Source organism: Sapajus apella, unplaced genomic scaffold (genome assembly GCF_009761245.1).
Source record: "Sapajus apella isolate SASKATOON/1434 unplaced genomic scaffold, GSC_monkey_1.0 scaffold26, whole genome shotgun sequence".
NCBI classification, from domain to species: domain Eukaryota; kingdom Metazoa; phylum Chordata; class Mammalia; order Primates; family Cebidae; genus Sapajus; species Sapajus apella.
The window spans coordinates 414,136-438,341 of record NW_022436966.1 but is presented as its reverse complement, the minus strand read 5'-3'; the positions used below and the strand labels follow the sequence as shown (position 1 = coordinate 438,341).

The 24,206-nt window shown below is 52.4% G+C and overlaps 1 protein-coding gene across 4 annotated transcripts in view; it reads right to left on the bottom strand.

Annotated features, from left to right (window-relative positions):
- Positions 1-387: 387 nt before the first annotated feature.
- The window catches only part of FBXO41 (F-box protein 41), a 29,560-nt gene continuing 5,741 nt past the window's right edge, over positions 388-24,206 (bottom strand). For 3 of the 4 annotated variants that reach the window (XM_032291720.1, XM_032291719.1, XM_032291721.1), the window contains 12 exons: positions 14,363-15,406; positions 12,091-12,316; positions 11,535-11,608; positions 10,925-11,283; positions 9,957-10,198; positions 9,622-9,737; positions 9,354-9,506; positions 8,896-8,991; positions 6,399-6,517; positions 6,061-6,219; positions 4,911-5,026; positions 388-4,774 (listed from right to left, as the gene is read on the bottom strand). In XM_032291720.1, the coding sequence (XP_032147611.1) occupies positions 4,712-4,774; positions 4,911-5,026; positions 6,061-6,219; positions 6,399-6,517; positions 8,896-8,991; positions 9,354-9,506; positions 9,622-9,737; positions 9,957-10,198; positions 10,925-11,283; positions 11,535-11,608; positions 12,091-12,316; positions 14,363-15,267 (2,628 nt within the window). In that variant the 5' untranslated portion in view covers positions 15,268-15,406 and the 3' untranslated portion in view covers positions 388-4,711. Of the gene's footprint in view, positions 4,775-4,910; positions 5,027-6,060; positions 6,220-6,398; positions 6,518-8,895; positions 8,992-9,353; positions 9,507-9,621; positions 9,738-9,956; positions 10,199-10,924; positions 11,284-11,534; positions 11,609-12,090; positions 12,317-14,362; positions 15,407-16,728; positions 17,159-24,206 lie in introns of those variants that run through there. The other variant, XM_032291722.1, reaches the window with a different exon arrangement.

Here is a 24,206-nt window from a genome sequence, read left to right as displayed (position 1 = left end):
GGCAGGGCAGTAACCTAGGTGGCTTTTCTGCAGTCCTGAGACAAGTTTTTGTTGTTTTTGAGTTGGGGCCTCACTTGGTTACCTAAGGTGGAGTGCAGTGGCATGATCTCAGCTCACTGTGACCTCCACCTCCCTGGCTTGATATCGTCCCACCTCAGCCTCCCACGTAGCTGGCACTACAGGCACATGCCACAATGCCCAGCTAACTTTTTTGTAGAGATAGGGTTTCACTATGTTGCCCAGGCTGGTCTCGAATTCCTGGGCTCAAGCGATTCTCCCACCTCAGCTTCCCAAGTGCTAGGATTACAGGTGTGAGCCACCGTTCATTCCACTGGGTTACCTGCCTGTGTGCACTTAAGCTGCAGAAAGACTATGGTGACACAGATGACAAGTGTGGCCACATCCCATTTACTTCCCTGGGGCAGAGATACCAGTTTCACCACCTTTTTTATTGGATACAGAGTCATAAATTCTCTGATGCCCATGTGAGTCCTTTTAAATACATACGCTCAGGTACATTCAGCAAAGGGCATCTTATGGGTGACATGGAGCAAAGTGCTGGGATGGCGATGCCTGGGTGGGGCAGAGAAGTGTGGCCAGGGAAGGCCCCCTGGGGGCTGGAGGTACAGGCACCACTTCAGAAACAAAAATAAAACCAAAAATTGCTCTCCACCCATCTGCCTGTGCTTGGGGCTGGGGAAGCTACCCTCTCACACTCAGGCCCATTATAGCCTAGCTGTGCAGGAAGGCAGGGCCTAGGGGCCAGTTATGGAGGTCCCCACCAGTGGTGCCCACTGGAACCAAGCCTGCTGGCATCAGCCACAAGGCAAGCCTGGGTCACCTCAGGCCTCTGCCCTGGATATAAGACCCTTGCCAGGGTAGAGCTGAGGCTGGGCAAGCCCAAGGCCAAGCCTCCCTTGGGCCATGCTGGCAGTGGCAGAGGAGACTTGGCCTCAAGGTGGGGAGCCTGCTTGATTGTCAGGGCAGCCTTGGGACTGGCTGAGGTCCCAAGGGGTTGGGGAGGGAGTAGTTGCCTTTGTTGGCCCTGGTACTCTGATCTTTACCCAATCCTAAACCTTATCCTCAGGCAAGGGCTGCAAATGAACACTTGTCCAGGAATACATACATACACACAATACACAGCAATATATACAGAAATGCAGGCCTGGTACAAAGCTGGGTGAGAAAGCACGGCCACTGGGGTAGAGAGAAGGGCCAGGCCCCCAGGGGAAGGAAGTTACACTCATCAGGGACTGACAGGCTGGGACAGGTCCCATGGGTTCGAGTTAACTTCTCTGGGCACTTGGGCCATACACCCACTCACCATCTCTCCTGTTTCTACCCCAAGTCCACCAGGAACTCGGACTTTGGCACCAATAGTCACTCTGGGAAGGTCTCCTTCAGCTTAGCGCCTTAGAGGGATTGGGGCCCGGACTGCTCCCCACCTGTGGCCCAAAAGATTAGAAACCAGGACCAGGGTAACAGGCAGGACCCAAAGGCAAGGAATGGAGCCAAACCTTGGAGTAGCAGGCCTTGGGAAGGAGGCCTTTTTTGTTTTGTTTTTTCCTTTTGAGGCAATTCCTGAGGGGCTTGCCCAGACTCTAGTATTATAGGACTAAGAAAGCAGGAGCTGCCCTGATACTTCAGTGGTCTCTCCTGGCTGGGGAAAGGCGACGGTTCTGGGCAGCCCACCCATTCTTTATCCCCACAAGGATGCATATATATGCATCATTTTCTGCCAGTGCTGTGGGAAAGCAACCTGAATAAAGCATGAAGTACTTAAGCCAAGTACACCAGCCTCCAAGGTAGGCACTGGGGCCAGGCTAGATGGCAGGGGGTGGTAGGAACACCAAGTGGCCACCTCCACTGGGCCTCAACACATACCTGGGGCCCCTGGAGCAGGGCTGCTTGTTCTCAGATATTCCTCTTTTTTGCATCTTACCGAGTATGAAATGTGGAGGGATCCCCTTTGGATGGGTAAAGATGGATGAAGTGCTTATAGGGATGGCCAGGCCCACTGTCCCTGTTTCCATCCTCAGCCTTAGCTGTATGGTTGCCAAAGAAATGAATGCATAGAGCCTCCCAGCAAGCAAAAGCTCCCTACTCAGCAGCAGGGCTCATCCCCGAGGAGAGAACAAAAGAGCATCAAAGGGCTGGTGGGGAGCAAGGGCTGTAAAGCTGCCAGTGCTCAGCATGCATGAAGGCTGGGGTGCACAGGCCTGTCAGCCCTGGGGGTGCGTGTGCAATGCGATACTCTGACCTCTTACTCCTGCTGCAAAGGCTTAGGCCTGTGCAGTATGTGCTCTCACACATCCTTCACATAGCCAGAACAGGGCAGAGGACTGAGGGGCTTTCCTGGAAATCGCTAAACTCATGGGAAGTGGACGTCCCCCCAGGCGGAAGGGTATCTTGTTCATCCTTCTGTCTCTAGTGCTGGTGGTGCTCAGTACTATTGCACAAATGAATGAATGAATGAGTGAATGAAACTATGACTAGCATCAGTAACCTTTCAGCACCACCTTTCTGTCACCCTAGCTCATTGCCCATACACCCCAACCTCCTTTCCTAGGGCTGATGCCAGGCAGTCTAGTGTGTACCACTCAGAAGTTGCCCAGAGCCTTGTATTCAGGGATGGAAGGTCCCAAGGGCAGAGAAAATCCCTCAGTTGGGCAGGCTTAAGCCAAACAGGGCATCCCTTTGTGCTTTGTCCAGGAGACAGGGAAGGCAGCACCTCTGGTTCTGGGGTCACAGGGAGCAGGAATTACAGGGGTGCAGTTGGCAAGGCAGGACAAACAAACCCAAAGCAGCCAGGCCCTTAGTGGACCTCCACCTCCCTTCCAGGCCTCTGGAGCAGAAGGCGGCTGTGCTGCTTTTTCCTGACCCCTGAGGACAGGACTGGTGCAGGGAGGAAACCAATGGAGCCAGCTGCTCTGGGGTAGAAGCAGGGGGTGCCACACACAGCCAAAGCTTCGTGCAGGACTAGGCAGGGAGTTGCCAGCATAACACCCTTGGTATTTTAGGTTAAGGGCAAGGACAAAACAAGCCATGGGAGGAAAAGTCAGCCATGATAGCAAGAGCTGGGACAGAGCTAGGGAGTGACACTAGGGGAGCTGGGTGTGCTGCTGAGCCCGTGGGGTCCCAGCTCTGGAGGACTCTTTACAAGGTAACCTAGGGCTGGGTCTTCATGTCCAAGCTAGGTTGTGTTAGGAAGTTGGTCCCTGGAAAGGACTGGGTAATGAGGGGACCCCATCCCCAGCCAGGCCTAATGGCTAGGGCTGGGAGCCGATTCTATCTAGGAGAGAAAGAAACCCTAAGGTAGATCTAGTTTAGATGTCTGAAAGAACTTTCCAAATGAAGGTTGGCAGGACCCCCAGCCTCTGAGCCACTACGGGAGTACTTAGAGGAGGAACCGGGGAGACCTGAGCCTTTGGAGCCTTGGTGCTGAGACCTGATACTTTGGGGACTGCAAAGGCCAGTGAAAAGCCCCACTGGCATCCTGTGGCTTCTAAGCCAAGTGGCTCCAGCCCAGGTTCAGCACTGCCCCTAGGCAGAAGACTCCAAGGCAGCCCTCACTCAGCCCGCCGGTCCTGTGGAGACTGAGGAGGGGGAGTGAGTCTGGAGGATGCTCTTCCTCTTCTTGGCCCCATGGGTCTGGCCCCCTGCCAAGGCCACATCTCCAAGCAAGCTAATTAGACAAGGAAGCAAAGCATGCCACCCTCATCCTGGCTTCCTCCAAGGCCTCAGCACAGAGGGTGGCCCTGTGCCTCCCTCCCAGACAGCCCTGGTGACCCAAAGGCCAACAGGTTCCTGCCCAAGCACCTGGATTAGAAATTCCTTGAGGACAGGAACTACTCACTGTGACAGGGCTGCCTGGGGCTGGGACCCTGACCCTCTGGAGGGTCCCTCAGAATGAGTGTAGGTATAGAAACATGCACCTTTCAGCTCTGAATTTAGCTCTGGTGTGCAGTGGGGTATGGGGCTGAGAGGAAGGGTCTTGTCTTACAGCAATAAATAAGTTTTCTCTCCCTGGCAATCCCCCACCTTGGAAGGGTGGTCTCATCCTGGGGAGAAGTTCTGGGTGACTGTTTCCTTTCCAAACCCACCCCCACCACTCCATTGTACTGCTGCCCCCAGCTTTTGGCTGACCATGTGCCCAGGCCCCTAGGTCTGCCTGTAGTATCCCCAGAAAATGTAGATCCAGAGCCTAGGCAGGCTGTCTAAATGGGGTACCCCCAGAAGCTGGGGCAGGGTTGGGGAGAAGAGCCCTCCTTGCCAAGTCTGAGCTGCCTTGTGGAGCCCCCGCTGACCTTGGCCCCAGAGGCTCCTGACCAGGAGGCTGGGCCTCGGGAAGGAGAGGCCGGCCGGAACAGCTGAGGAACCACTGGGTGGTTATTGCAGATCCTGCAGGTGATAACACCAGACGCTGGTGGTGACAGCTCCTCACTGGCTGTGCCAGAGGCTGCTCCAGCTAGGGTAGGGTTGGGGTCAGAGGGCAGCTTCTGTCCGAGCCCCTGTCCTGGAGAGGCAGTGCCCTGGGTCAGGCCTGTTGCTCCACTGCTCCAGGAGGACGACAGGAGACTTGTCAGTCTCCCCTGGAAGCCAGGGATAACACGCGGCCTCCAAAGGTCTAGTCCAAACCAGGGTCCCTCCGAGGTCCAAAGAGAGTGCCCTGGTGTGGGGCTGGCAGGGGCCCTGCCGCCCCCTACCCGGGTTAGCAGCCGCCTTCCACCTTGATGTGCAGAATTTTAGAGAAGCCGGGCCTCCGTCGTAGGGCCTGAGGACAGAACCCTGGGTTAGTCCTCCCTCTGTGCCAGGCAGGTGGGTCCCTCCTGCCACACTCACCCAGGTCACTGGCCCCAGTCTAGGGATGCCACTAGGGGTCTTGGGCAGCCTCAGAGCTGACCCCTCACCTGAAGTTTTGTCACCATGTCTTCAAACAGCTTCTGGGCCTCAGGGCTGCTGGGTTCTTTGAAATAATCTGCAATCCCAATCTGGACCACAATGGACTTTAGGTTCCGACAGATGCCTGAGAAAAGGTGGGCAAGGCAGGGGGCGTGTTGGGCTTGGACAATGGAGCTGCCTCCTATCCTCTCACTAATTAAGGAAATCAGACAATCATGTGCCAGCCACCACCTCTGTCCATGACAGAGGACAGCAGACCCATGCCATCTGGGTGCTGGCGACCGGATGCAGGGAGAGGTAGATGGGGCTGAGGCACCGGAGAGGCTGCAGTGGCGTCTGGGAGGGTGAATGGGCAGCGGCCAGCTGTTGAAGGGCTCTGGAAATTTCCCTGACAGAGGGGGAAGCTGTCCATGGTCTGGTATGAATGACAAGGAACAGAGTGGCTGAGGTGAGGCTTGTGGATCCAGGCTGGAGCATAAAGGAGGGGGAGGTGGGACAAACACTGGGGAACAGAGGGCTTAAGGGCGTGAAGTATGGAGAGGTGGAGGAAGGTGGCTGAGAAGCACTGGGAGGTCCTGATTCTGGTGGTCCAGGGTGTGCCATGTGGCTGAAGGGGGAAGAAGGTCTTGGAAAGAGGGTCAAGGCATGTTGGCGCAGTTGGCATGGGGTCCTCCCAGGAGCCAAAGGGTCCTGGCTAGTGGTCTCCTTGGGCAGGAGCAGCCCACACTGGGTGCCATGTCCTCAGTGCAGGTGGAGGAATGACTGAGGGTGGAGTGGGTGGTTTGAAAGGTGTGGAAGCCAAGGAGGCATGATATGAAGTTCAGGGAGAGAGGGGTCCTCACCCTGAGAACTGTCCTGGGGGGGCTTCCACATATCATCTCATTTAATCCTCTCACGCATCCTAGAAAGTCAGCTTAGAAGATGGGACTTGGAGAGGTATAGTAACTTGCCCAATGTCACTGAGCTAATAAGTAGCAGAGCCAGACATGGGACCTAGGTCAGTTGAGCTCCAGACCCAGTGTTCTTAACCTGTCCCCTTGCCTCTGCCCTTGGCTGGAGGCCCTGATCAATCTGCACCAGTGATAGTTAGGCTACCTGCTGACAGAGCCCTGTGAAAGGTGACAGTCATACCCTGCCCTGCATTCCCCCATTGCTCACTGTTGAAGTGCAGCAGGGCCTTAGGGGTGACAGGGGTGGCTGTGAGCACCAGCATCTCCAGTCCCTTCAAGCCTTCACGGCAGACCTCTGCCGCCACCTCCTGGGTGATCTCTGACACATGGTCAAGTTCCAGGACCTGCAGCCGCATGCAGTTTCTCGCTAGGAAGAGGAAGCAGAAGGATCCTGCTGACAAACTCCCCAGGTCACCCCCGCGGGCAGCACCCTGGGTCCCCTGCCACCACCCAGGCTGCAGTCCTGATCCCCTGTGGGATTTCACAGGGTAGCACTGCACCCATGCCTGCTTCTCACTACCCGACTCAGTCCAAGGAAAGACTCACCGAGTGATGCCAGGCCCTGTACCCCACAGCCGGCACCCCCGACCCCCAGGGCTCGCAGGTGGGGCCAACAGCGACCAATCATCTGCAGGCAGCGGTTACTGAAGCGCGTGGGCTGCTGGCTGGAGAATGGGAAGGGGGAGTCATCAGAGAAGTCTCTGGATGCCTGACACCCCAGCATGTTCCTCCTGTGGGACCCCTCCCTGACTGAGGCAAGTGTTCCTCCCAACAACCCAGCTGGTCAAGTCAGAAAATCAGGATCATCCCTGACTGCTATGCCCTCATCTGCCAAGTCCTGCAGATTCTGATTCCCAAGCACTCTTTTTTTTTTTTTTTTTTTTTTTTTTTTTTGAGACAGGTTCTCACTCTGTCACCCAGGCTGGAATGCAGTGGTGTGATTTTGGCTCACTGCAACCTCTGCCTCCTGGGTTCAAGTGATTCTCCTGCCTCAGGCTCCCAAGTAGCTGGGACTACAGGTGTGTGCCACCATGCCCGGCTTATTTTTTCATATTTTTAGTAGAGATGGGTTTCACCATGTTGACCAGGCGGGTCTCAAACTCCTGTCCGCATGCGATCTACCCCACTTGGCCTCCCAAAGTCCTGGGATCACAGGCACGAGCCACTGAGCCCAACCTCAAGTACTCTTGAACCCACAGTTCAGACCACCATTGGCATCCTCTGGGTTAGTACTAGTCTCCTGCCATGTCATCCTTCACACTACAGACCGGGAGCCCCTCATTCCTACATCCATTCATGCCACCATTCAGCAAATGGTTATCAAGTGAAGAACAACTGAGCTAGGTCCTGGAGGTACAGTGGTGACAACACAGGCAGGGTCCCTACCCTCAAAGAGTGGACAGTCTATTTAGTGGCAGGAGTGGTGGGGGGCATAGAACATTACCAGTCTGATCTTAATCCCTTTCTTATAATCTAAAATCCCCCGAAAGAGCTTCCAATGCTTTCTAGATAAAATGCAAAAAACCTAAAGTCCTTAGCAAGGCCCTTCCTGATTGCCCCAACTTTCCTTTCCATTCACACCAAACTTGCCATTTCCCTGAATACTTCATCCCTCAGCATTTGCCCTGGCAGTAGATATCTCTCTGGCATCTATTATCCACTTGGTAGCAGGGATACAGAAATGGACATTCCTAGATTCTGCCTTGAGAACCACCAGTCTAGCGGAGGAGATCGAAATATAAACAAATTATTGCAAAGTAGGGCCAGGCGTGGTGGCTCATGCCTGTAATCCCAGCACTTTGGGAGGCTAGGGCGGGCAGATCACCTGAGGCCAGGAGTTCAAGACCAGCCTGGCCAACATGGTGAAAGCCCATTTCTACTAAAAATACAAAAATTAGCTGGGCATGGTGGCCCATGCCTATAGTCCCAGCTACTCAGGAGGCTGAGGCAGGAGGATCGCCTGAACCTGGGAGGTGGAGGTTGCAGTGAGCTGAGATCGCACCACTATGCTCTAACCTGGGTGACAGAGCGAGACCCTGTCTCAAAACAGAAAAAGAAAAAAAGTGCTTGGAAATCAGAATCTGCAGGACTTGGCAGATGAGATGAGAGCAGAGGAGTCAGGGATGATCCTGCAAAGTCGATGACAGAGGGGTCAGGGCAAGGTACAGTGGAGATGGAGGCAGGCGAGTAGTGACACGCTGTCCGGGAGGAGCTGTCGTGTGGAGAGAGGCAAAGTGTGGGGAGCAAAAGAGCCTGGTGTGTTTGAGGAACTCCAGGCAGAGTGAGAAAGGATTTCATAGCCTGGATTCTCCAACAACTGGTTCTTATACACCGACCTCCCTGAACCGCCTTTCATATGTCAAATAAAGCTGGTGATTTTTAGCTGGTGTTTACTGAACAATTAAGGTGGACTCTGCAGGCTTTGGGTACTTGATCTCTTCTGGGCCAGTAACAGCCCTAATAAGGTCCACAGTTCCTAATACCACCTTTACTTTGCAGTTTGAGAAACTAAGACATGATTGGGATGCCCAAGGTGACAGTGCCAGTAAACCAGGACATAACCCCAGGTCTGATTTTATTTATTATTATTTAGTTTATTATTATTATTTTTTGAGACAGAGTTTCACCAGTGCAATGGTGTGATCTCAGCTCACTGCAACCTCTGCCTCCTGGCTTCAAGCGATTTTCCTGCCTCAGCCTTCTGTGTAGCTGGGAATACAGGCACGCACCACCATGCCCGGCTAATTTTGTTATTTTTAGTAGAGAGAGGTTTTTTCCCCTGTTGGTCAGGCTGGTCTTGAACTCCTGACCTGAGGTGATCTGCCCACCTCAGCCTCCCAAAATGCTGGGATTACAGGTATGAGCCACTGCGCCTGGCCAACCAGGTCTGATTTTAAAGCCCTGCTCCTAAGGCCTCAATGGACAGATTAATGTGCATGAATCTGTCCTAATAGCTTGTGGAATGGGCTCTGATCTACTCAGTCCTCAGGACACAGGACCAACTGTGTCCCCTCTGCCACCCCCCAAACCTGCCAGGGCTCACCAGGGGTGAAGTGGCGCCACTTGGAGGGAGACGATCTCTCTGCAGCCTGCTCCCAGGGCCCAAATGACCTCGTGGCCCACAGGGTCTGTGGCACTCCTGTGAAAAGACAAAACTGCAGGTCGGCTGGCGGGGTGGCTTATACCGTAATCCCAACACTTTGGGAGGCCAAGGCCAGGGTTGGGGATCACCAGAGCCCAGGAGTTCTCGATCAGCCTGGGCAATACGGCAAGACCCCATCTCTATTTCAAAAATAAAAATAGAAAAGAAAAGATACAAGACAAAGCTGGAGTCGCCCACTCTGGTGGCCTCTGCTCTTGCCGAGGCTTCCTTCCCTTTGGCCATAGAGGTCTTGGGTCCCTTTGCTTGAGAACCCTGGTGGAGACTATGCAGTGCCTCGGGATATTGTGGCACCCTGGGCTGAGAGGGCATGGGCCATGCTTCTAGTCAGGTGGACCCACCTGTAGGTGACAGCCTGCAGTGCGCGGCAGTAGCAGCTGGCCAGCCAGAGCGAGCGGTCGGTGAGGATGTTTGGACAGTGGGAGATGCGCAGGATCAGCAGGTTCCCCCCAGCTGCCTTCAGCAGGGACTCCAGCCCAGCTTCCAGGCAGCCCCTGGGGATGACCAGAAACTCAGAGAGCTGGCCACCTCCTCCTCTGGGAAACATCCTTACTTAACTCCAGGCCTGTGGCCCAACAGCACCCACCACCCACCCACTGCAGGCCTCACCGGGTACTCCGGGCATACTCCTCCTTGCTCTCCTTCTTTCCCCGCTGCCGGGGCTTCAAGTTCTGCAGTGTCAGAGAGTGAGCCTGGGTGCACCACTGAGCCAGCATTGCCAGGAACTGCGGGGGCGGGGAAGGGTACTTGGAGATGAAGGGATCTGAACTTGGTTGGCTGGAGGTGGGCCAGCCCCAGGGTAGGAGGCCCCATGACAGCATTTCAGGCAAGCCAGGTTGGCACTAGTGTTGTAAGGGTTGCAAAGACCAGACCTTGAGGGGTCAGATGCTACCCGGGGGAAAGGTGGCCTCAAGCAGGGAACAGAAGACAGGTGGGGCAGGCACCTTGGAGCAGACACGGGCATTCTCAAGCAGCACCCTTGTCCAGACTGCGGGGTGGCGGGCCACGAAGCGCCAGTCCCGGCAGACCTCGGCAGCATGCAGCAGTGTGCGCGTGTCCAAGTAGGTGAAGATGCAGAAGAGGGCGGCTCGCATCTTCAGGATCTCCGGGCTGATGACCTCGTTGGAGCGTGAGGGGCTGCCCCTCTCTGCTCGCCGACCCCGCCCACTGCCTCCCTCGGGGCGGGCTGCAGAATACCAGGGGTTCAAAAGTGAGCATGGAGGGTCAAGGCTGGTGTGAGGAAGTGTGTGGGGAGCTGGGGCAGGGTGGGAGCTGCAGAGGAATGGGCATGCTGGGGTACCGGGGCCTGGGGGGGAAGGAAAAGGGGCCTCTGCATCCCTGTCCTTGGAAGTACCCCATCTCTAATTTTACGCATTACAAAAAGGTGTACCTTATGTAAACTTTCTTTTTAAGGTTATATATCACTCAAACTCACCCCCTACATGAGGTAATGCATCAGATTTGGAGAGGGAAAGGAGTTGGGGGGTGCTGGAGTATAAACCAGGCCTCTGGAAACAGAGGGCAGACATGCGGCTGCCCAGAACATGGGGTGCAGCTACACCCCTGACCCTAACCCTCTCACCTCCAACCCACCCACACATGTGCGGGGCCTCCCCCACTGCACCAGGGGCTTCAGAGTTTGGAGGCAACACTCAACTGCTCTCCTGTAAATGTTAATGAGCCCACTAGGTGAATGGACCCCTCCCTGGGCTGGATGCGGCATCCTTGTGCAACAGACAATCTGAGCATACTTGTGCCACTGCAGCCCAGCCCTGTCAAAAAGTTCCTGCCCCAGGCCTAAAGGGCGCTATGTAGGAGGGGTGGGCAAGTCTGGGGAAAGGGGGAGATGCAGGAGCCCAGGAAATTCACTGTTTCAGTCCTGTGTCTCCCTGCCCACCCTTCCAGGACTTACCTGAGAGCCGGCAGCTGCTCAATGGTCCAGCCATAGCAGGCCCGGGGCGGGGCACATCCAACGGGCCCTCAGCCTCTGACTCAGTGGTTCGGGAGCCCACGTCAGAGACATCACCCTCTTCCCCCTCGGTGCTGTGTCGGCGGGGTCTGCGCTGCCAGTTCTGGATGGCCTGGCGCCGCAGGCCTGAGCTGCGAGGGGCCTGGGACCGTTCTGGGCCCCCATTGGCATTCTGGGCCCGTGCGCCCAAGCCCCCAGGGCCACTGTCCTCAGGGACCCCCTCCTCTGGTCTGGGCAGCTCCAGACTGTCACTGTCATAGCAGCCTGAGCTCTGGGATGCGGCTGGCACACGGCTGGAGGCCCTGAGGCAGGGTGGACCACACAGTAAGGGGTGAGAGGCACCAGGCCTGCCCAAATTCCCCACTCTGCCCCTACCATCAGCCGAGGGCAACCCACCCGCCCTGCTTTCCAAAAGCCCCTTCTGGGTGAGGAAAGGCAGACACAGGTGAGCCAGGGAGGGTAGGGGCAGAGGATGACACAAGCCCCAGAAAGGCCAGCGGATCTTTCCAGGGCGAGGGTAGGCTGCATGGGGTGGGCTGGGCCCAAGGCTTACCCTGTGCTGGGAGAGGAGCCATGCCGTGACACTGCATATGTGCTAGGCATGGCCGGGCCTGCGTGGTGTTCTCGCTGTGGGCCCCCAGAGTGGGAGGTAAAGGAGAGGGGCAGAGGAGCCAAGAGGATGAGCAGGAATAGCAGGGAAACAGGGTAAAAGATGGAGAGGAGGGGAAGAGAGAGAAGGAAAAAAGTTGGGAAAGATGGACAAATGGACAGACAGACAGCCCAGAGAGGCAGGCTCACCAGCCGCCTCCCCACACCCACCCAACACCCTGAACCCCAGCTAGTGGCTCCTGGGCTCTCATTTGCAGTGATGGGCAGAGATAGCCCCTGATGGCTGGGGCCACTGGATCACATCTCACTGCAGCCTTAGGGGCTGCCACTGGCACTCCTGCCCAATCAGAGGGGCTCCCCTGTTCCCAGCATCTGCTCATGGAGGAAAAGCCAAAGAAGGGGCAGATGAGGCATCATGGGGAAAGGTCTGGCCATGTGAAAGGTGAGGTTGCGGGGGGCCAGGTGTGCAGATAGAGGAGGGAAGGCATGTGGGCACTCACCATTCTGCCTGGGCCCCGGGCATTGGGGCCAGCGCCACCTCCCCCACCTCCACGGCCCAGGCTGGCGCTGGGCGTGCTGCCACAGCTGCTGCTGATGACCTGCAGCTGCCGCTCGGCACGGTCAGCACGCTCAAGGAGCTCCTCAATGAACTGCTGCAGCCGCAGCTTGGCACTGGCCTCCCGCGCCGCTGTCTCCTTCAGGAACTGGTCGATCTGCACCACCTCCCTGGGCCCAGAGCAGTCTCTTACCCCAGAGTCTTGGCCTGCCTGCCCACATCCCCTCCGAAGGAGAGCCCAGCCAGTGCAGGCAGACACCTGCACAGCTGCCTGCAGTGTCTGCCTATGGTCACATGGGTTTCTGCAGAACAGGCCAAGCACATGGCCCCACACGATGACACAGAACAGAAATGCACGCATGCACATCGCACTCCGAGCTACACACTCACACCCTACCCACCCAATACAAGACATGCAACTACACACCCTTCTTTCCAAGAAATACTCAGGAATACTCATCCCACACAATCACTCCAGGCACACACACAGCCCCACACACATGTACCCCATGTACATCCATATGCCATAACCAGACACATCTCTCTCATAAACACAGACATGTTCAGACACACAGGCATGCCCTTCAGTACCCAGCATCCCAACACAGCACACTCCTAGGCACACACTTAAGAGTCACCAGCCATGTCACATATCCCCACACAGAGCCCCATTACACAGCCCCAGGCACAGCCCCACACATTCATGTTTCTGTACTCACATCATGTTCCAGCTCGAGCACATGCTCACGTGTGAGACACGCAAAGAAACGTGGAGGCACAGTACCACCAACATAGTCAAATACACTTTCAGGAACATTCAAAAATATACACTAAGTCACATCAACACGCAAAGGAATACACTCAAATGTGGAAGCATACTGATAGTTTGCACCAACTTCTAGGAGCTCATGAACACATGGCACACTTAGAATCACATTTGTACTTACTCCCAATTGCATTCCCGGTTGTTTGTGCATCCATTCAACATTTATTGAGCACCTTCTAGGTGCCAGGCACTGTTCTAGGTATTGGGGAAATAGCAGTGAACAACTCCTGCCTTTATGGAGTTTATATCACAATGGGGACATATAAATAATATCTATATACAAATGCTCTTTGGCTTACAATGGGGTTACATCCTCATCAGTCCATAATAAGTTGAAAATATCATCAGTCAAAAGTGTATTTAATACACTTAACCTACTGAACATCAGTGCTTAGCCCGGCTTACCTTACTTGTGCTCAGAGCACTTATGTTAGCCTACGGTTAGACAAAATCACTGAACACAAAGTCTATTTTATGAAAAAAAGTGTTGAATATCTCATGTAATTTATTGGATACTGTACTAAAAAAAGTATGGTTGTATATACTGTTTTTCATTTTCATACAGTATAGTGTCTAATGACTGCATGGTGCTTTTGTAGCATCAAAAAATCAAAAAATTGTGTCAAACCATTGTAAGTCAGGGACCATCTGTAGTTCATAATCCTACATTTAAAGACCAGAGAAATGAAGAAAATTGAGACAAAAAGCTAGAAGGAAATCCCAAGAGTGTCCCAGAAGGCAAGTGGAGAAGGCATGTCAGGGTTCAGCTGTGTCAAATGCTGCCAATGTGCCAAGTAAGATGATGGTTTGGCCTTAGCAACAGGAAGGTCTCTCTACCAGGGACTCTGGTAGAGGTGGAAATGCGATCAGACTGGGTTCAAGAGAGAAAGTAAGGAAAGAAATTGGAGACAAGAAGTATAAACAAATACAAGGAGTCTTCTGTAAGGCGGAGAGAAAAGGGGCAGCAGCTTAAGGGGAAGAGGGTTACGGCAGATGGGAGAAATGACATGTCTTTATGCTTTCAGGAATGACCTGCAGAAACAGAAAATCTCATGATGGAGAGGGGAGAGTTGAGCTATATCTTTAGGAAGGCAAAAGGGAAGAGTATCTGGTGCCAAAATGCAAGGGTTGGCTTGTCTGGGACAGAGAAGGAGAAAGGCACAGTCTTCACAAAGAGGCACAGGGTCACACTGCCATGTCTTCACAGTACCAAGCACACATCATCGTGACACTCTTGGCCCCACACACCATCACTGCATGCTCGTGGCCACAGATCCTGTTACAAAGCCATAGCCACATACACAGACACACTCAGGCACGCCCCCGGTGATTGTGGCGGCACAGTGACTGGACGGGTACAACCACCTACAGAACCCGAGGGTCTACTCACTGCTGCTTCCGGCTCAGCTCCTGTTCCTTGTGCACCAGGTCCTGCTTGAGCGAGGCCAGCAGCTCCACGCTCACGTCCACCTGGCGCGAGAGCTCAGACGCGCGCTCCTCCAGCTCCTCCTTCTCGCGCCCGAGCCTCGCACTCTCCTGCCGCGCGGTCTCCAGTTCAGCCGCCTTGCGCTCCAGCTCGGCCTGCAGCCGGCCCACCTGGCCCGCGATCTTCTGCTCCACCTCCTCGCTCAGCCTCTCCAGCCGCCGGTCCACCTCCAGCTTCTCCAGCGCGCGGATCTTGAGGCGCGCCAGGCCTTCTTCATAGGCCACATCCGCGGGTGAGGGGGACGCGGGGGAGGCGGAGGCCGGCCCGGAGCAGGGGCCGGGGCCGGGCCCAGGTGGCGGCGTCGAGCACGCCGAGGACGCCACGGACTTGCGGGCGAACAACTCCCCCAGTGGGATCTCGATCTCGCGCAGCGCGTAGCGCGCGGCGGCGGCGGGCACGAGGCCCGGCTCGGCCAACTCCTCGCAGGGCAGGCTGGCGGGCACCAGGTCTCCGGGGAAGTGGGCGAGGGGCGCGTGGTGGTGGTGGTGGTGCAGCAGGTGAGGCGCCGCGGTGGACGGCCCGGCCGCCTGCTCCTTGCCCTGGAAGGACGTGCTCTCGAAGACCTCGCGCCGGGCGCCGGGCACGGCCAGCAGGGCGGCGGGCTCGGGCGCCAGCGGGAAGCCCGAAGCGGCGGCGGCGGCGGCCGCGGCGGCGGCGGCGCCGTCGCAGATGCTGTTGGTCTTGGAGAGGATGTAGAGCGTCTCGTAGGTGTGGCTGTACTCCAGGTGCGCGCGCAGCGACGACAGGCTCCGGAAGCGTTTGTGCTCCCCGCAGCGGGGGCAGCGGTATGGCAGGTCCAGCGAGGCCATGGCCCCGCTGCCCCCGCGGCACGCAGGCTCCACCGCGGCCCCCCTCGCCGGTCAGCCGGGAGCGCTCATGGGGGGCCGCGGGCGAGCTCCCCTGCGGGGTGAGGAAGGCTCAGGGCGCCCGCGGCCCAGGGCGAGGAGGCTGAAAGAGAGGATGAGTCTTAGGAAGAGGGTACCGCTGCTCCCACCCCAGCTCCCAGTCCAGAGCTCACATCCCCCAGCCATGAGGAAATTCGTATCGAGACCTCCCAAAGGAGGCTGGGCTGCTTTCGCACCTGTGGGAGGGCCTGTATATGAGCAAGAGGGAGAGAGAATAAGATGTAGGTTTTTAAAGGGGAGGGCGCGTAATTACTTTTATTTGTAATGGTTCCAACCTGAAAATGACCCAAGTGCTCATCAACGGTAGAACGGTTATAATGATAGAATCTACCCAGCAATAAGAAAAGGAACTGTTGGTACACAGAATGACATGGATGAGTTCATCCAATATTATGTTGCATGAAAAGAAGCCAGACCAAAGAGTGCATGCTTTAGGATTCCAGAGAGATGGAGTTCAAGAACAGACACAATTGATGATGAAGAAGTTGGCATAGAGGTCTCCCGCTCGAGGCTACATGAAGAGGCAGGAGGCAGCTTTATGTGATGTGGAGAATGTTCTGTATCTGCTCTGAGTGGTGTTTATACAGTTGTGTACATATGTAAATAATCATCAAGCTGTACACTTGAGTGTAAAAATTGAAGAAGATGCTTATTTTCATTTTTTGCAGATTGCACCCCCACACAGGCTGGGACTATTGATACCATGTTGCAGTGACCAGGACATCACTCCACCTAATGACATTGCATGTGTCACTGTTTGTTCTGTCCTGATTTCTGCATCACATCCTCCTATCCCTACTATTCCAGGCACTTAGGTCTTTTTCTCAGACCTATTAAAGGTGGGGTGGGCTTCCAGAAAGTGTCCCTGCCCCACCTTCACCCCAAGTGCTTTATTAACCATCCTCCCCACACCCCTTACAGCACAAGGTCCCACCACCCCTCCACCAATTCTAGCATCCCAACCCTCCTCACCTTCAACTCCTGCTGCCCCTCCATCTCTGGCTTCCTGTCACCCTTCTTCTACCGTGTGGGGTCTCCATCCCATTCCTCACTGCCATCCTCTTCCTAACTGCCTGCAGTCGGGCTTCCACTGCCCTGTGATCAAGGTCACAGATCACTTGCTGATCAGACAAGCTAGTTGTCATCAAGGGTCTTCCCCTTCTTGGTCCTGTGCTGATACTGTTGACCCCTCCATCTTCACAGGCTGCTGTGGGCTTTCCTGTTTGGATTTTCCCCTGGTTCTGTAACTTCCTGTTCTTGCTGCCTTCCTAAACATCCTCATTCCCTGAGGTCTGCCTCTGCGGTCCTCCATCTCTCTCCTCCCACTAGGCAGGCAGTCAGCTTCCCTCTCATAGGTTTACTTACACCTGTAAGCTCTACTTCTCCATCATGACCTGCCGCAGAGTTCTGTTGCCTTCTGGCATTTCCACAGGATGTATGGGTGGATGTCTGTTCCCTGTGCCAGCCCAGCATCCAGTCCTCCTCCCGGTAACAGCACCCTGCTTTGACCGTAGGGAACCATCCTTCCCTACTTTCTCAGTCCACAGGGTCTGGGGGATGTGACATAGACTTGGCAAATCAGTCCTGGGATAAACACAGAGCACCAAAGTTGAGCCAGTGAGCCCCAGGACTGTTCTGGAATGATTGAGGGAAAGCATTCTCTTTGGGATCAGGTTTCTAAGCTGATGGAGAAGGGCAGAGCTGCTGGGGCCATCCTTTCTCCTTTTGGGAGGAGACACCTGGGAATGAAGCCAACCCAAAGAAGCAAAACTTAGATGGAGAAAGACATTGCTCACAGACACTGTTTGAGAGCCTGGTCTGTTCAGTTGCACAAACCAATCAATCCTGTCCCCCCACCCCACCCCACCCCCACCTTTTTTTTGAGATGGAGTCTCACTCTTTCACCCAGGCTGGAGTGCAGTGGTGCAATCTCGGCTCACTACATCCTCTACCTCCCGGGTTCAAGTGATTCTCCTACCTCAGGCTCTCGAGTAGCTGGGATTATAGGCATGTGCCACCACTCCTGGCTAACTGTTGTATTTTTAGTAGAGATGGGTTTTCACCATGGTGGCCGGGCTGGTCTTGAACTCCTGAACTCAAGTGATCCGCCTGCCTCAGCCTCCGAAAGTGTTGGGATTATAGGTGTGAGCCACCGTGCCTAGCCCCCATTGCCCTTTTTTGCTTAAAGCTAGTTACAGTTGGGTCTGGTTACTTGCACTCAGAAAATATCCTAACTGAGAAATTAGAATCAGAGATGGAAATTTTTAATAGACCCACAAACGAAATTAGCTGTTAGTTCAGCTCCTTAGTTGGAGGGGGGCATAAGCTGGCACTGCTTTCCCCACAGCCGACTTAGAGGGTTGGTGAGCCTGTCACAGAGCAGCAGCAAAACAGCTGATTAAACTGTCTCCCACCATCCCTGGAGCTCAGGCCATGTACCTACCATGCCTGCAACATTAGGGGATTTGTAGAAAAATGTCAGGATGTTGAGTGTCTTTCCCATGGCCTCAGTAAGGTCCAACAAGCAAGATACACACTCTGGCTGAAAGGAGCCCATCTGAAAACAAAGAGGAAGAAAATTTGGGCTTGCCCAGAGAGGTCCTTTCTGCCTGCGGCCAGTAATTCAATATGGCTGAGAGTAAGATAATTAAGAGCCAGCTCTTTTCTTCAAGCTAAAGTCAGCTCAAGCGAAGACAGACAGGCTGGGAACTAAGAAGGAGACAAGCCTGAGGCCTGACAGGTACTTGACTCCTCAGGCCCTGCTGAACCCCTCCTCCTGTGCCCTGCCAGCTGGACAGAAGCTTCTCTTATAAGCAGGCTTCTGTTGGGATGCAGCTTGAGTGAGAAGGGGCAGATGACATTTTGCCTCCCACCCCAGATTAAGAGTTTGCATTGCCCTGTGGCAGAGGCCCAGCTAGAGGCTGCAGAACCAAGGGCTCCTGGGATGCACAGAACACTGGGGCCTGTTGCTGAGAGATAACCCCTCCCCTCCTACACCACCACCAGGGACTTCATTCAAGAATCATAACTTTCATAGAGGTTTGTAGCTCTGGTTAATAGCTCTGGGGATGACAAAATGCAAACGGACTGAAAAGCCTCCCAATGATTAAGGGAACTGTATTGCCAGAAAACCCCCACAAACCAAAGGATAGGATTGCTCAGCCCCTATGGCTGCCCTGAACCTCTCTAAACCTGTACCCCTCAGGGCACCTCCCACAGAGACAGCAAAATCAGAGCAGCAAGATTGGTGTACCAGGGAACCTCTTCCTTATCTTTGAGTCAAACATGTGGACCACAGACCAGGTTTTTTTCCTCACCCCCCTCTTCAACTAGGAAGGCTTTTCTTCTTTCAGCTATACAGTTTTCTCTCCATCATTGTGGTTGGGCCATAAATAGAAAGACCATGAGCTTAGTATCTAACCAAACAGCCCATTGCTATTGCCAAGATGTTAAAGTGGGGAGATAGATATGGTAACTGGGTGAAAACTTCGAATGTCTCCTCCCAGAAGTGGGAGAACTGTGCTTTAAGTTTGGTGAGGGATAGTTGCATTATGATAAACAGGGAAGTATTTTTAAAAATTACACAGGAAAGGGGGTCTGTGTCAATCTTGGACATCTAAGAAGTGAAATACAGTGGATGTTGATTGTTTTTGCTGCCCAGCTCTCGTCCCTCTTTGTTGTGAATTGATCTCCAATTTTCCCTTTGAGAACCATTCCCTGCACTTTGAGTAGATTTGGGGTAGGGCTGACCACATCCACTAGCTCCCAGGGAATGCACATGACCTCAGTCTTTTCCATTAGAGTCACAGTGGTCGGGTCAGTAACAGACTCATTTCCCAATCTGGCTGATACAGGTACTTTAGGAGCTGTGCTAAGTTGGTAGGATGTGAGCCTGTAGCTACTTGTGGACATTTTTGTCCTTTCTTTGGGAGAAAAGAAGTAAAAGACCCCTAATGATATCATTGGGGTTTCCACATCTAGATGTGCCTGAAACTCTAACCCAGGACCTGACCATTAAGAAGGGCTGCAAATGTTTCTCTAGCTTTAATCATTTGGGTCAGTTGCCAGTCTCTAGTAATAAGACTGCAGACAAACACAGTGGCCCACAGTGTCAAAAACAAATCCCAGACTTCTCCTCACCTACTACCCAGCACCCGTTTCCTTTGGTGTCACTGTCCTCCCTGCCAAACCACTGGCCATCTTGATTTTTCTCTCTGATAACCATCAAGACCTACTGTTTTTTTTCCTTCCGAGTGCTTTCAACCCAACTATTCTTTTCTCATGCTTTGTGCTCTTGCAGACCACAGCCTCCTCACACCTAGACTGCTGGCCCAGCCTTCAGTCCCACAGCTCTATTCCATCTGTAAAGGCATCAGATTCCTATGCTCACACTCCTTCAAGGGTACCCCGTCTACTACCAACGGCAGCCCAACTCCTCAGCTTCACGATCTGGCCTCTGTGCTCTTGCCAGTTGGAAACTGAAAAGTGGCCTGGCTGTTTCACTTGCATTTCCTTGATTGTGATGGCCGGACATTTCTTCACATGTACACTAGCCATTTCTGTCTCTTTGGCGACTTGCCTGTGCACTACTTTGCTCATTTTCATACTGAACATTCATATTTTCTTATCGATTTACAAAAGCTTTTAATATTATTGATCTTTTGTCATTTATATACTGCAAATATTTTTCTCAAGCGTGTTGATTGGCATTTACTTTTGTTTATGGTCTTTATTGACATACTAAAGTTTTAAATCCTGCCACAGGAAAATCTGATTTTGTTATTATGCTTAGGAAATCTCTCCCTACCCAAAGATTATGTAAACAGTTACATATGTTTTCTTTTGAGACTTGTGATTTCCCTTTTTTAAAATTACAGAATATTTTTTAGAATTAAGGATTTACATACTACCAAGTCATTGCCACTAACTTTAGGCTGTATGATTTCCTTTTGGATATTTTTTTCTTTATTTTGAGACAGGGTCTCACTATGTTGCCCAGGCTGGTCTCAAACTGCTAGGCTCAAATGATCTACCCACCTCAACCTCCCAAAGTGCTGGGATTATAGGCATGAACCACTGCACCTGGCCTACATTTGGATTTTTTTGGTTTTTTTTTTAGACAGTTTCGCTCTGTCACCCAGGCTGGAGTGCAGTGGTGTGGTGATCTTGGTTCACTGTAACCTCTGCCTCCTGGGTTCAAGTGATTCTAATGTCTCAGCCTCCTGAGTAGCTGGGATTACAGGCACACACCACCACATCTGACTAATTTTTGTATTTTTAGTAGAGATGGGGTTTCACCATGTTGACCAGGCTGGTCTCAAACTCCTGACCTCAGGTGACCTGCCCACCTCGGCCTTCCATAGTGCTGAGATTACAAGTGTGAGCCACCATGCCCAGCCCATTTGCATTTTTTAACCCAGCTAGAAATTTATGGTATGCATGGTGTGATAGGAATTTTTTAAAACCAACTTTCCTTTATAGACATTTTCACAGATGTTAAAAAATAAGAGTATTACGATGAACTCCTAGGTACTCATCATCCAGCCTCAAGAGTTCCCAACTCCTGGCCACTTTTTCTTCATCTGCGCACTACTTCCCTGCTTCACACTTGCCCTACCCCCACTATTGGATAATTTTGAGCAAATCCTAAATATCATATTATTTCATCCATAAATACCTTAGTATGTATGAGGCAAGACTTAACTTTCTTTTTTTTTTTGAGATGGAGTTTTGCTCTGTCTCCCAGGCTGGAGTGAAATGGCTTGACCTCGGCTCACTGCAACCTCCATCCCCCACCCACCCCCGGATTCAAGTGATTCTCCCACCTCAGCCACCCAAGTAGCTAAGATTACAGGTGTGCACCATCATGTTGGTCAGGCCTACATTTAGATTTTAATATTAAAATCCAAATGAGCCATGGCACCTGGCCAAAACTTAACTTCCTTTAAAAAAAAATGATATGTAATAAGCTGGGTGTGGTGGCTCACGTTTGTAATCCCAGCCCTTTGGGAGGACAAGGCAGGCGGATCAGCTGAGGTCAGGAGTTCGAGGCCAGCCTGGCCAACATGGTGAAACCCTGTCTCTACTAAAAATGCAAAGATTAGACGGGCGTGGTGGCAGGTACCTGTAATACCAGCCACTCGGGAGACTGGGGCAGGAGAATTGCTTGAGCCTGGGAGACAGAGGTTGCAGTGAGCCAAGATCACGCCACTGTACTCCAGCCTGGGCAGCAAGAACAAAACTCTGTCTCAAAAAAAAAAAAGAAAGAAAGAAAGAAAGAAAGGTGCCAGGCACAGTGGCTCACGCCTGTAATCCCAGCACTTTGGAAGGCTGAAGTGGGTGGATCACGAGGTCAAGAGATCAAGACCATCTTGGCCAACATGGTGAAACCCTGTCTATACTAAAAATACAAAGATTAGCTGGGTGTGGTGGCGTGTGCCCGTAGTCCCAGCTTCTTGGGAGGCTGAGGCAGAAGAATCGCTTGAACCCAGGAGGCAGAGGTTGCAGTGAGCTGAGACTGCGCCACTGCATCAGCCTGGCAACAGAGTGAGACTCCATCTCAAAAAAAAAAAAAGGTATGTAGTAATTGTTACAACATCACCATCATTTAGCCTTTAGGTTTATTAAAACCCAAAAAGTAGCCTTCAGAAGTAAATAAAAAAGATGGTTCTTTGAAAAGACCAAGAAAATAAATAGCTCTCTTGCAAATCTATTCAGAGTGAGAGAGAATATATATATATATATATATATATATGTATATATAACACATGGGGAAAAAAGAGATATAACTGCTGGCACAGAGAAGATTTTCTTAAAATACTACCAGGTACAACTCTTGGCCCAACTTTTTGAAAATCTGGGTGAACTGAATGCTTTTCTAGGAAAATATAAATTATCAAAATTGACTCAAGAAGAAACAGAAAACTTAAATAGACTAATAACTATAGACAAAACTGAAGAAGTTGGCAAAGTGACCAGAGATATTCTAGAGTTCATACACATACACAACTGTTCAAGAACAAGGTTATTCCACAACGTATAGTGAGTTCGGTGTCAGGACATCTGTGCATATGTGTTCATCCTAACTAAGTAGTGGCCCTTCCTGTGGGGGACACCTTTCAGGGCCCCAGAAGTAGCCAGCCTTCTCCTCACTCTGCCCCCTCTCACCATGTACTTTTGAAGTGCCCCTTTTTGCCTTACAGCATCCTGCTAGCCATGTTGGCAGAGAGCAGGGGAAGGGGAAAGTCTCGGAGTATCAGCTTGTGAATGGATGTGTCAGGTGGAGGAAGAGAGGGGCTTCTGGGATTCAGGTGCCTCTTCACTCCAGGCCAGCCCACTTTACAGTTGCCCTCCATCTGCTGAAGCTGAGGAATGACTATGAATCTGAGGAAAATTTTTGTCTAGATTTAAGCACCTCCTAAGCATGGCCCTGAAGCTTTGCTTGAATGCAGGTGAGAGGGCAATAAAAGCAGGGGGAGGAGGGACAGGAGGAAAAAGGAAAACAGAAGTGTTGTTCAAATTTTATCCCAGGTCTGTACTATGAGCACCATGACAGAACAGTTGGAGATTTTCCTTTGCATTCTAGTCTCCCCAGATCAGCAACCTCTGCAAGCCCTAAGACTATGCTTTTTCAGCGTGGCCCTGCCTCCAGACCTGTGATTCTCCTCGTATCTGAAATGCCTATCTCAAGCCTACTTTCTTTCAAATCCCCATCAAGGTTTTGTTTGGATAGAAGGATTCTACAGGCTAAACTAATCAGAGATAATTTTTTTTTTGGGGGGACGGAGTTTCGCTCTTGTTACCCAGGCTGGAGTGCAATGGCGCGATCTCGGCTCACCGCAACCTCCGCCTCCTGGTTCAAGCAATTCTCCTGCCTCAGCCTCCTGAGTAGCTGGGATTACAGGCACGCAACACCATGCCTAGCTAATGTTTTGTAGTTTTAGTAGAGACGGGGTTTCACCATGTTGACCAGGATGGTCTCGATCTCTTGACCTCGTGATCCACCCGCCTCGGCCTCCCAAAGTGCTGGGATTACAAGCGTGAGCCACCGCGCCCGGCCTAATCAGAGATAATTTTTTTAAGGCCTTCAGGTATGTGAGTCTTATCTCTTCAAACAAGACCAACCATCTCAGGATGTGTGTCTTCTCTAGCTCCTGTCTCCTGTCGCATTCCCACACGTTGACTCTACCAGTAACACAGATCATCTTGCATTTCTATGGCTTCCACCGTCATGTGGTCATTGATAGTCCTTGCATTGGGCATTATGATTTTCATCTGCTCAGCAAGTCTTCTTCACCTTCTGTTAATAGCAACATCTCATCCTTTCTTTTTTTTTTTTTTTTTTCTCATAGGTAGTAGGAGACTTCACCTGGATCATCCTTTCTTTAGTGAGCTGCCCCTCTGTACTTTATGTGGTTCTGGCCATGTTGTCAATCCTCGTAGGATGGGCACATGACCCAGGCCTGGCCAATCACAGTATCTCTATGTTCTTGGCCACAGTGATTGACCCAGGGTTAAGCACATTCCTCAAGCTGAGCCAACAGAGTCCTATTGGGAGTTTATATGAAAGATCAAGTAGTCCTCTTGTCCCTCTGGGATCCCACACTAGGATGGTGAAGCTGTCTATGGACTTGTGCAACCTCCACCCACTACATGGGGAAAGCCCATGCACAGTGGGGAACAAGGTGGCAACACTCAGAGGAAAGCTGGGCCAAGAGCTAGAGAGTCCTCACCACAACTGTGAGCACCTGGGTGTCTAAGATCCATTCATTTCCCTTCTTCCTAGTTATATGAATTGGTAATTTGCTTAAAGTAGTTTGAGTTGAATTTCTGTCCCTTGCAAT